Source organism: Ochotona princeps, chromosome 9 (assembly GCF_030435755.1).
Source record: "Ochotona princeps isolate mOchPri1 chromosome 9, mOchPri1.hap1, whole genome shotgun sequence".
NCBI lineage: Eukaryota > Metazoa > Chordata > Mammalia > Lagomorpha > Ochotonidae > Ochotona > Ochotona princeps.
Window position 1 is genome coordinate 43605433 of NC_080840.1, and position 13151 is coordinate 43618583.

General features: G+C 35.5%; 1 protein-coding gene across 3 annotated transcripts in view; it reads right to left on the bottom strand.

Moving 5' to 3' along the window:
- Window positions 1-287: 287 nt before the first annotated feature.
- The window catches only part of TMEM68 (transmembrane protein 68), a 37733-nt gene continuing 24869 nt past the window's right edge, over window positions 288-13151 (bottom strand). For 2 of the 3 annotated variants that reach the window (XM_058668644.1, XM_058668641.1), the window contains exons 4-6: window positions 12769-12829; window positions 10572-10711; window positions 2483-3298 (exon numbers count right to left, since the gene is read on the bottom strand). In XM_058668644.1, coding sequence (XP_058524627.1) covers window positions 3197-3298; window positions 10572-10711; window positions 12769-12829 — 303 coding nt within the window. In that variant the 3' untranslated portion in view covers window positions 2483-3196. Of the gene's footprint in view, window positions 663-2482; window positions 3299-10571; window positions 10712-12768; window positions 12830-13151 lie in introns of those variants that run through there. The other variant, XM_058668642.1, reaches the window with a different exon arrangement.

The following is a 13151-nucleotide window of genomic DNA, read 5'->3' on the forward strand; positions in this document are numbered from 1 at the left end:
TCGTTCCTGGAGCGGTGAGACTGGCACCAATTCAGACCTGTTGAACTATCAAAACTGCTTGAGCAGGACCCTCAGAGTATGCCCCACATCGGGGACCTGAGATGGGTGGGAAGCTGGGTGGGGCTTCTCCCTTCATCTCTTCCCTTACCCCAGATACAGAAAACACAAATAACAATATTAATGTGGAAACAATGGTCTTACCCACTTTCCTGTAGCCCTTGACCCGTTGTGCCCTAATCACTACCAAAAATTACCAAAATAAAAAAATTAAAAAAAAAAAAACCTGACCTCCAGGATGGGGTGGTCCTGAAGGCCCACTGAGCTTGCCTCCCTCCCAGGGAACCAGTGTGCTCAGCTGCATGTACTTGCTCTGGGTTCCTAGTTTTAGTTTGGTTTTAGAGTACTTTAAGACAGAGGTTCTTTAAAAAGTTCGAAGGGGTTTTTTTTGCACAAAAATACTTAACCTTTCAATTCTATTTTCCATGAACTTTTTGGAGTACTCCCACACCAGCGACTCCGTTGCATTTTTAGTCCAGTATTTGAGGTCTGGTGTAAGAGTTTAGTCCAAATCAATAGTCTCCAAAACTTAATGGCTTCTGTTTCCCGCGTCTCTCTTCAGAAAGCCACCACAAACTTCTTATACTTTTCACATAATGTCTAACCTGAATTGAATCATCAAGAAATATCAGTAAAAACATATTGAGGACTTATCTACAATATAAGACCCAATTTCTCCAAAAAGTACAGTATCTTTAAAGATAAAAAGATTGAGGAATCATTCTAGGTTAAAGGTGACTAAAGAGATATAAAACTAAACGCAATTTGTGAGCCTGCTAAATCAGACAGATCAGGAAGAAAAACCAGAATAAATTATACCATTGAGACAATAAGTGAAATTTATAGTATTATCTGAATAATAAATTTTCTGATTTCCATCATTGTTCATGTTCTGTAATGGATGACCTCACAGTCAAAGTAACAAAAAGACATGGTATTTGTAATTTACTATCAGATGGTTCAGGAGGGAAAAAAATAGATATATACTCAAAGAGAGAGAGGGAGGACAAGGGGTGTGCAGAGAACAAAATAAATGTGACAACATTAACTGTGGTCGAATCTGGGTGGAAAGTATATAGTGATCTTTTTCACCATTATTTTAAGGTTGTTGTCCTGAAGTTATTTGAAAAATATCAACTTCTACACAAGGGCTTGGCACATTTTCTCTTAAAGTATGCCACGTTCATGCTCCTGCAGTCAGCAGTATGCTTGCCATCTTGTTCCAGCTGTGAATACTGTCCCCCAAAACATTAAGACCTTTTCAGCATCACTTCTATTTCTATATGTAGTCGTATTCCCTCTTAAAAACAGTATTTATTTCCCTTCCCTCAGGAACAACAAGAAATGGCAATTCATCCAATTTTCCCTAAACCTTGATTCTTCCCACCCTGATCAACCATGTAATAATTATTTTTAAAAATAAAATTAAAAAAACAGTATTTAAATTGAAGTGGCAAAGATAATGATCTTATTGATATTTAACAGAAAGTCATCTGTAAGTCTGAGTATCAGGGAACAAAAAAGTTTTAGTTAAAGCGAAGTTGAAATACCATAAAGCCAATAGCTTTTTGATACATAAATTTCAATGCTCACCTTTTGGTCTTTAAAATTCAAAAGTTTCCTAAATATGATTTTTCTCACTCATTTATGATAGTTTATTCACTCTTTAAGAAAATATCTATTTATTTATTTATTTATTTATTGTTTTTTGATATGATTTAGTTGGCGGTGGGCTCTTCCCCACCTCCCCAAATTCCCTCCCATCTCCTCCGTTTGAACAAAGCACCATTTACTGGTGGTAGGAAAAAAGTGCAAATTGACTCTTCAATGAAACTTAAACTGTATTTATTATTTTGGAAAGTCAGGCTTACTCATCAAGGCTTACCTAGGTAAAAGAATATAATTACAGATTAGAAATTCACAAAGTAAAAAAACTGGATTAAATTTTAAAAATATTCAATTTCACAAGAGAACAAATTCAAAATCATTTTTTATTTGTAGTTTTAGTTTATATATACCAGACATATCATAAATATACACTTGTAATACAAAAATCTATACAAAACCTCAAGTAATTTAACATTGAAAAAAAGGAGATAAACTGCATTAAAGATTTCTGACAGTTCCCTTGTTTAAATACTTTTCAAAACTAATTTTCAGAGGCAATCATCAAAAGCCAATTTTTCAGAAAGCACTGTGTTCATATAAATCTGTCATTCAAGTACATTTTATTGGAACAACAACCATCTGACTGGCTGCAAAGTCTAATGGAATAAGCCATGATCCTCAGCCCAGAAGCAGCAGCTAGTAGGAGCAGTAGTAGAACACAAGAGTGATTCTGAGCCTTGCAGTATTTAAGCACACCATGTACTCATATTGTTAACTTACCAGCTCTTGGTTAAAAACATTATAACATTAGGAAATGTAACATTTCTTAATTTCTTTTTTATTCAATTTGAAAAACAGTACATCTTATATATTGTGCTTGGCAACTGGACATTATACCTGAAGGAATAATTTATGATTCTGATGCACAAAAAATATATACAACTAAAGGATTTTTGTATTGTTTAAAGAACAATAATTTTGGTTCAGTAGTTATCAATCATAGCAAACACAAATAACATAATGCTCCTCACCACAATTTTGCCATGTTTTTAAAAAGTGAACTATTGAGGCACAGAAACATTAAATGATTTGCCAAGGCCATGAACAGAATTAGGGTGAGACAAAAGTCTTTTGTTCTCTAGCTGAAGCAACTATATTATAACCTAGTTCATCCCATCTCTGAAAACGAGCTCATTAAACAAATACAGAAATTAGATGCATAATTCAGGAATGTGTTTCCCCTAAACTGTTCCTAGTGATAAAACTTAACTCTAAGGACCCTATTTTCATATATTATCAGAATTTACAAATTAAATATCATCAGTTTTTTACTTATTAGGCATGTAATAAATTACGTATTACATTTGCCACAACTGATTGCAAAAACAAAATTGACAATATAATTTTAAACAAATTATAAGAAAGATGCTTTTCAACACGATTCTTACAAAACACTAATCACAGGCCTATAAAGTTTAGGAGACAGTACAGCAGATGCAAACCTCTTAATATAAACGTATAAAGTCATCTTCTAGTTGACGTTCTGCTTATGAAAACGTTCTAACAAAGCACTCATGATGTTTCCTGGTATTCTTTGGTGCTTATCAATCAAAGCTTGAACAGCATTCTTTGTCTATTAAAAAAACAAAGGAAACACCATTATTCTTTTAGTTATCAATAATGGTCATTTATTTCATGATGACTTTTATGTATTGCTACTTTCAAGAAGTACTCCATAACTCAGCCCTCATTTCCCCTCAAAATTCATGATTTCCTTCTCAGTATACCAACAGTGTATTTCTTCTTTTATTAAGCCTTGAATTACAGTTGTCCATTCACATGGTTATTTTCTAAAGACTATAAGCTCCTTAAAATAGCTGTTAGTATTTCTCCATCATTCAGCACAGCCATGTCTTGCACACAACAACACTAAAAGGAGCTGAAGAAAGAAAATCAGAAGGATAAAGTAGTAGGGAATTTTCTGACAGGCAAACGAAAGGTCCCAATCTTTCTAGATAATAATAGACTGCAGTGTGTATTTTGTTTTATCACCATATGGGTATATACCAAGCAATTGTATCAGTAATCTAGCAGGGAAAAGTAAGGGAAAGAATACACTGGTATCGTTTAGTCCATTCTTACAATTTCAATACAGTTTAACAGGAATTTTTATAAAGCCACAGAAATGGAAAAGTCAATTACAAGTACTGAAAAATTAGCTGATGTTATTTGTCTCCCAAAAAAATTATAAGAAATTTAAACCCCTTTTAAAAAAATTATTTATTTGAAAGATTTATAGAGATGGAGGGAGATAAAGAAGAGCTCATCCATCTACTACTCACTTTCCAAATGATCAACAGCCAAGATTTCTCCTGGGTCTCCAATGTAGGTGGCAGGGAATCAAGCACTTAGGCCATCTTTCACAACTTCCCTGGTGCATTATCAGGGAGCTAGACTGGAAGTGAAGCAACGAGCCCTCAAACAGGAGCCAGCACAAGAGGCTGGCATCACAGGGAGCAGGTTCAGCAGCTGTGCACAATGCCATCCACACAAACCATATCATTTTACATCCATTTATGGCTAATCAAAATTGTTTTTTATGCATATGCTATATGCATATACAGATAGAATCCATTTTTTAAATCTGCCCTATAAATTAGTAAGCCCTAACCTAATGATATAGTTTAGAAAGGTCTTTCTAAATGAATTTTCACTGCTGCAAAAACAGGAATTACTTCACACTATTAAAAAGTTTAGATGAAAATAAAATGACATTCTCAGATACTTAGCACAGTCACTAACAAATAATGCTCTGAAGTGTATTATTGTATTTCCAAAGTTATATTCATTTCATTAAAAACAAATTAGACATACTGGAAACCACAACCTCAGTGAACCACAACCTCAGTGAACCACAACCTCAGTGAAACAAGCTCCTAATCCTCAGGAGTTTATAAATTAATAAAAAAATTAAGTATAAAGTAATTAAATGTGAGATAATCCTAACACACGTTATCTGAAAAATGAAGTGTTCTCATACGTTCAGACACCAGGTGGACAGTAAGTGGGGAAGACACAGCTTGGCTCATGAGGACCAGTAAGACACCAGTAATCAGGAAGAAGGAGCATGAGGAAAACAAATAACTGCTTAAGCAAGGGTGAGTTGGCCAACTTGGCTGGAGTTTCAGGTATAAATCCCAGAACTGGGCAGTATAAGACTTCTACACTTAAAAAACAAAAAGACACTAATAATAAAGCACAAAACCTAACTGGTATGCTACAGTGTAAAAGGAAGATTTTGGAGTGAATACCCAGATTGTGCAATCAGAAAGTACAAGATCACCAATGATCTGCTCTGTGACTCAGTGGGCATTCTTTAGTCTTCAGCCTTTTGTTACAGCACTGGCTGCTCTGGAACCTCACCCTGTCCTCACTTCCCAATATCTCTCACACGGTTCCTTCCCATCTTCCTTTGCAGACTCATTTTCCCCAAGCCAGGCATTGACTGGAACCTCTAAAGGCTCGGAAGTCCCCTCCATTTCCACAGCTCTTATTTCTACAATTTGCTGATGAGTCAAATTTTCATCTATAATCCCATAAGCTTCAGCTTGGTGTGTTCAAGAGTGTTTCCCTTAAATGTTTTAAAGGTACCCACACTTAAAGGCCAAACTAACATTACCTCTCCCTCATCCTTTCCTTGATGAGTTCTCTCCGAATTTCAGTAAAGACTGGCATGAATCTAGCCAAGTAAGCCAACATCTAGGGGTTCTTCCTAACAACTGCTACTTCCCATTCACAACAGCCAACCCATCAAAGGCACCAAATAGTTTTTCTTCTGATAATGATTCAAATATATCCACTTCTTTTCATCTCCTCTCCACAATAATAGTACATGTGCATATAGATAAATCTGCACTTGTTTTAGATGGATGGATATATGAGTGTGTAGTTTCGGAAGGGCACAGGGACAGAGAGAGAAAACATGGACACAGCACCACAGAGGTGGAGAACTCCCAGCAAGCACCCTCCCTGCACAGATGTTACTACAGCATATTTTACTGTAGATTCAGTTTTTAGAAAATAATTCATCTCGGGCCCAGTGCAACAGCATAGTAGTTAAAGTCCTCACCTTGCACACACCGGGATCACATGTGGGTGCCACTTCTAATCCCGGCAGCTCCACTTCCCATCCAGCTTGTGGCCTGGGAAAGCAGTCAAGGACGGCCCAAAGCCTTGGGACCCTGCACCTGCATGGGAGACCTGGAAGAGCTCCTGGCTCCTGGCTTTGGACTGTCTCAGATCCAGCTGTTGTGGCCACTTGGGGAGTGAACCATCAGATGGAAGATCTTCCTCTCTGTCTCTCCTCCTCTCTGTATATCTGCCTTTCCAATAAAAATAAATAAGTCTTAAAAAAAAAAAAAGAAAATAACTCATCTCTACAAACAAATGCCTGAATTCTCTCCTAACTTAAAGTAACGTTTCCTGTCTATATATAAATATTAGTTTATATGCTAATAATTTCAAAGTCTGATAATTCAGGAATTATTACTATGCTGTAGTTTATGCTTATAAATGAACAAAAAAGACTGGAAAATCATGACAATATATTCGCAAAAGGAGAATTTTTAATATTCTTGATTTCTAATTTAGTTTGGTTAAAAAATAAACTTACAGAATATACCATCTAAAGTGATACTAAAGTGTAGTCAAATAGTGAGTATCAGATCCTAAAAACACAGAACACAGATCCTAAAACTTCCAGGCCAAGATCTCTTTTCCTCTCCATTACTTTCTGTTTTGACATAAAAATAGATGATATTTATAAAAAAAAGTATTGCTAACTGGTTCTGACCCACTTAAACACTAATAAACAGGCAGGGAAAAGAGAACAATAGAAGTCAATTCCATCCTAACGGAGAATGCATATGTTAGGAAGCAGCAATGAAACATTAGATTCACAACAAGGCATGTTGGGCAGCAGCAATGTGAGAGTCGGGTCTCAGCCCAGGCATGGGGCTCCTGCAGCGCCTAGCGGGGCTTCACTGAGGATGAGAGAACAGGCGTGATGTATGGAACAGTACTGTTCCTGAAAGCTGCTGTCATGCAGTTGTACTTTCAGTTGCAGGACAGGTTTAGCAGGGCATCTACTTGATGAGCCAGTACGACAATTGGAGACAAGGGGACATATGTGTCATGAATGTGGCCTTTGTGGACCTTCTACCTTATCAGTTGCTCATCTAAGACATAGCTGCTTCAGCTGCACATCCTTTTCTTAATGACTCAACTTGGTGAGTTCCCATATGGCAAGTTGTATTGCAGTCATTTATTTCTTCTCCCTATCAGGTCCCTCTCCTGGAAAATTTTCGGTCCTCTTTGACAGAAATGAAGTATGGCTATGTGACTGCTCTGGTCAATTAAGATGTCGGTGGGAGTGAGTGAAGTGCTTTCAAACAGAAGCTTAAAGGGCACCCCGTGGTTCTTCTCTTGCTCTTTGCCTTCTACCATATGTAGTAACATCCCACAGGCCTCTGCTTTCAGTATGAATTTCAAAGTAAAGCGGGCATGGATAAAACTGCAGCTGAGCCTTGAGAAAACAACCAGTAAGAAAAGGATTTTATGGTCACAAGCCTCTAGGAGTCTATGGAAGTTAACCTATCAAAGATGACTGAATCATCCTATTTCCTCATGCGTTAAACAATGAAACAAGATCTATTTTATATGGTTGACACGAAGACTAAATCATACCATACATGAAAAGGCAGAAGTTAAACTCTGTTGGTGACATGACCTTAGTGAAGAACATACTAAAGTTTAAATACATGAGCAGACACATATACACAAACAGAATGAACCTACTGAACCAAATTGCAAGACTCCAAATCAGCACACAATATTGTGTTTTTATACACCAATGGTGAACAATAGGAATGGATAGTAACAGAACAGTCTCAATTAAAGAAGCACCAAAAAAGGTAAGATCATAAAAAACGAATTTAACCAAAAAAGAAAAAGAGTTGTAAAGTGATAACTATGAAATATTGCTGAAGAAAATAAAAACCATAAACAAATGTTAACATGCAAGCTAAATACACAGAATGGAAGACTTAATATGGTTAAAATGTCTAGACTACTCAAAGTAATCAACAGATTTAATTCAATCTCTCTCAAAATTATTGTGGCATTTTTCACAGGGAGAGAAATAAAATCCTATAATTCATGGATAATCTTAAGGGACCCCAAATACTCAAAACAATCTTATGAAAAGAAGAACAAAAGCTGAAAGACAAAAAATTTCCAATTGCAAAAGATATTACAAAGCTACAATAATAAAAAGAGTACGATACTAGCATAAGCACTACAGCAGAAAGCCCAGAAGTAAACTCTCATGTGTATAGTCAAATAATCTTCTATGAAAATGCTAAGATCACATAACAGGAAAAAGTCTTCTACAAACGAGGTCAAGATCATTTTGTAAGATAGAAATCTAGATATCTCTTATTCAAAGCTATGTCCTGCTTAAAAGCAAAAGGCTATATGCTAAAAAAAAGTTACAATGGTAGATTTATATATTTTAAGATAATTAAGAAAACTGTTTAACTCAGATTAAACATGTATGGATGTACGAATGTATATATATATACATGTATACAAAAGGCATAATCCAAATACATCCTTGGGATTGGTGCTGTGCTGCACAAGCCATGGCCTGCAGTGCTGGCCCTCCCGCAAGGGAGCTGGCTACAACCCTGGCTGCTCCACCTCTAAACCAGATTCCTGCTAATGTACCTGCAAAAGCACTCAAAGATGTTCCAAGTATTTGGGCCCCTGAATCCACATGTGAGACATGGATGAAATTCCTGGCTTATGGCTTCAGCCTGACTCAGCCCTTCTCCTTGTCTCTATAACTCTGCCATTCAAATAAAACATTTTTTTTTTAATCTCAATTTTTTCAGGATAAAGAATCTTGAAACTTTGCAACATTTGTTTCACATGTAATTATGGATACGAACATGCTACTTTTCTTAAAAATGTATGTGTATCACATAACATGGAGTTTATGACAAAGGTTAGAGCAAGGATGAAGCACATATTACTACATAAGAGAGATATTTTCAGTCAAGGAAACATTTTTAGGTATTTATATACCAAACAATATGGTAACCATTTTTTTATAATACACATTACTGCGTATGTTCGCATATTAGCTTCCACATATGAGAGATAACGTGGTATTCTATCTTTCTGAGTCTGGTTTCTCCACTTGGCATAATGATCTCCAAACACATCTATCTTGTAGCAAATGTCAGAATTTCATTCTTTTTATAACCAAGTAATACTCCACTGTGTACATATATTTTTATCCAGTCATCTTCTGATGGACATCTAAGTTGATTCCATGTATTTGCTGTTGTAAATTGGGCTACCAAAAACCCTGTGCAGGTATCTCCTTCATCCACTGACTTTTATTTCCTCTGGATATACTCTTAGAAGTGAGACAACTAGGAAGATTTGCTACTAGTTTTTGAGGCATCTCATACTGGTTTCCTTTTTTTTTTATTAAGATTTATTATTTTTATTGGAAAGGCGGATATATAGAGAGGAGGAGAGACAGAGAGGAAGATCTTCCATCCGATGATTCACTCCCCAACTGAGCGCAACGGCCGGTGCTGTGCCGATCCGAAGCCAGGAACCTGGAACCTCCTCCAGGTCTCCCACAAGGGTGCAGGAACCCAAAGCTTTGGGCCGTCCTCGACTGCTTTCCCAGGCCACAAGCAGGGAGCTAGATGGGAAGTGGAGCTGCCAGGATTAGAACCGGCGCCCATATGGGATACTGGCACGTTCAGGGCAAGGACTTTAGCCGCTAGGCCATGGCGCTGGGCCCTCACCAAAAATGCTGCTCTACTCTGCCCTTCTTTTTTTTATTTTATTAAACTTATTCATTAATTACATTGTGTTGTAATTTCATAGGAACTGGGATTCTCCCCCACTTCCCCACACCCTCCCCCATGGTGGGTTCCTCCACCCTGTTGCGTAACCATAGTTCAGGTTCAGTTGAGATTCCCTCTTAGCAAGCATATGCCAAGCATAGAGTTCTAATCCCGGCAGCTCCATGGAGTATCTTTCTACAGACTTTTAGTCTGGGTATGCCTTCACTGATAAAGTACATAGCTTGTAGGAAGAATATTGTTGGGTCGTATTTTGGTAATTCATTCAGCCAGTCTGTACCCTTTTAGTTGGGAAACCTCACTTTTTAAATGAGTCAATAATATTACATACATTAGGGTGGGGTTTCTTTGGATAGTTTTATACTCCATGGAATTGCAAGTCGGTCTTCTATCTTTCTTCAAAAACTAAAACTTAAAATTCCCACTTTTAATTTTTTTTAAAATCACTCATTGACTTCTCACAGATTTGTTTTCTGACTTATCTGCCAGCTTCCCTTTGGTCAATTTTGGTTGTTCTCCTTGTTAGTCTGTTCCTTAAATAAGTCCATTGCTTGCTCACTGCTCTTCTTTCCCTTACTGCCTTGTAAATCTCACAGCTTAAGAAACTGTGTCAGTGTAAATGATCTCTAGCTCTGCATCACCAATTCTAACCTCCCTCTCAGACCCTAGTCTGGTATTTCAAAACTCCTATGTGTCAAAATGCATTCCAACATATCTTGTAGATAATCATAAATTCTATGGCTGCCTGCTAAATGTCTGTAGTACCATCTATCCCCAACTCCTCCCTTTGGTGACAATTAAAAAAATGTCTCCAGATATCGTCAAACATCCCTTGGGGGACAAAAGTCACCAATGGTTGAGAACCACTGACTCAGAATCTGCTTATAGAAGAGATAAATAAATTTTACATAAAATTGAAAAATTAAAATCTGTCCTAATATTACAGAAAGACCAGCTCACCTTTTCAGCTAATTCTTCTGCTGTTACCTTTGGATCGTATGGAATAGGATCACCTAAATAAGTTCTTAACTTCACTGGAAAACCTCCATACATGGGAGCAAATGGATAGCGGAATTTTTCATAAAGCCACCTAAATAATCCTGTTTTAAAGCAAACAAAATTATTTTAAGTGGTTAAGCATTCAGATCATGTAATTGTAAACTTTATTATAAAATAGTTGACAGGAAAGTAGTGGAAAATATCACATCCTGGGAATTAGTTTAACCTTTTAAAAATGAACTTCCCATCAATTGTAACAAATATGCCATATTAACATACGAAATCACTAAGAGGGAAACTATGATGTGGGAAGAAGAGATGTAAGGACTCTACTTGCTATTCCAGTTTTCTGAATATCTAAAACTGCACCCCAAAATCAGTAGATTTTTTATTTGACTTAATTTTTAAATGAGCTTTTAAAACCAATTTAAAAAAAAGCCAATTACTATCATTACAAAAAAAAATATTAAAGATTGTATCCCAAATCCAAAAGCTAAAAGTCTAGAGGCTCACAAGTAAGCGACTTATATAAACAAAAGAAAAACATAAAATAAATTTATATAAATTAAGACTACAGTGCAGTAATTAGGTAAATTGAAACATTACTGTAAGTAAGGAAAACAAGATACATCAATAATTAATAACACTAAATGGCAAGTGTGAAATTTTGTAAGATTAAATTAAAAAGAAGCAAATAAATGTGAAATAAACTGATGGTTTATATTTAAGATGTTAACAACAAAAACATTTATCATCAAAAAAATCCAAAAAAATGGCAAGCCACGTGGAATACTAGTCAAGGATTATCCAGAATGTTGCAATTATTATTTACTTAGGGAAACACAAAATACATCCCAAGATCCAGAGTAACATTTGAAAGAAAAATCACAAGAAAGTACTTTTTCTTTTATTTTCAAGGCAGAAAGACACAGTAAGACAAAAACATTTTCTAACATGGGCATGTGTCATTCCACAAATGCCCGATCAGCAAGGACTCGGCCAGACCAAAGGCAGGAGCCCAGAACTCATCCTGTGTGTCCCCCATGGGTAGCAAGGACCTGAGAGGCTGAGCTCTCACTGCTCCCACATAGGAGTGCATCAGAAGGAAGCTGGAATCAGAAGCAAAGCCAGACTTGAACCCAAACATGGGATGTAGGCAAGCCAAGTGACATCGTAAAGACCATGCCAAACAACCACCCAAAAGGCTAATTTCTGATACGTTCAGCCTTGAAATGACAAAAAATAAAGAAGTAGCCAAAATAATTTTAAAGCAATTTTAATTAAAGAAATATAATTTCTGGAGTAAGTTCTGGTTTGTCATTTAAATTCTAAAGAATGAGCAGATAGAAATTTTGAATGTTTCTACAACAAAAGCTAAAGATGAAATCAAACTCTTCACATTAAATCTTAAATAAAAAAAAACCTGCCTAAAACAACATAGGAAAATACCAACAAAATATCAACATTATACATAAAAAGAGTGATAGCAGCTTAAATCTCTTTCAAGAAGGGCTTAAATGTATATGGAAATATTAATAATAGTGCTAGAGATAAAAATAAAATCCATCAAATATACAAACTAACAAGAACAAACATCACCAATTTCAAAATAAGATACCAATAATGCAGAGAAAAAACATTTCTAATTCTTACAATTTTGCTTTCAATTAATAAATTAAAGGTAGATAAAAAAGATTTTTTCAAAGTCATATGCTAATCTTCAAAATATCAAAAAGTAACAAAACATAAACTAAAGCAAATGATGCCTTCTTATGAGGTTAACTTCAGTCCAATATTCTTAGTCAACGATTTTTAAACTTGTAACTTCTGCAGGGTTGAGTTCAAAAGATAGTTTGGGTACTATATAAGTTTTTTCTAAACCTCAACAACATGGCTTTAAAAAATAAAGTAGAAAACTCACTCTGAAACTTTAGAAGCACACTACAAATAAACTTCAGTATGTATATGATACTTTTAACAAGAATAAATCTAAGAATTAATATTACTTAGAATCAGATAATTAGACTTAAAATAGAAAAGCATCTAAACAGTATCTGAATTTTCTAAAGTTAATAATCAATAGGATTCATTGTGGGGTTCAAAAGCCCCAATATTGTAAATATCAGAGTAATTAAAAATCATGAGAGTAAAAACTTACTTGTTCCTCCAAGTGATCTAAATCCTTCTCGTATATTTTGTGTAAACATAGGAATAATGGGCTAAAGAAAAGAATTTGAATTAAAAAGCAAATAAATTAAACAAGTCAATGTCTCCGTTGAGTCACTAATGCAAAGTTTTGCAGATCTGTTTGAGACTGTGAAAATAAAATATTTTAAAGAGAAAGGCATATCTGACTAACAGGATTTATCAAACTAAATTTAACTTGATCATTTATAAAAACATAAATTGAAAACACCGCCCTCCTGTGGTAACATGCTATATTTCACTATCCAATTTTCCTATCTGTTGAAGCTTTAAAACTCAAAGTAGTGACTATATCAATCACTAATTTCATTAAGTAACATGAATGTGTGAAATTGA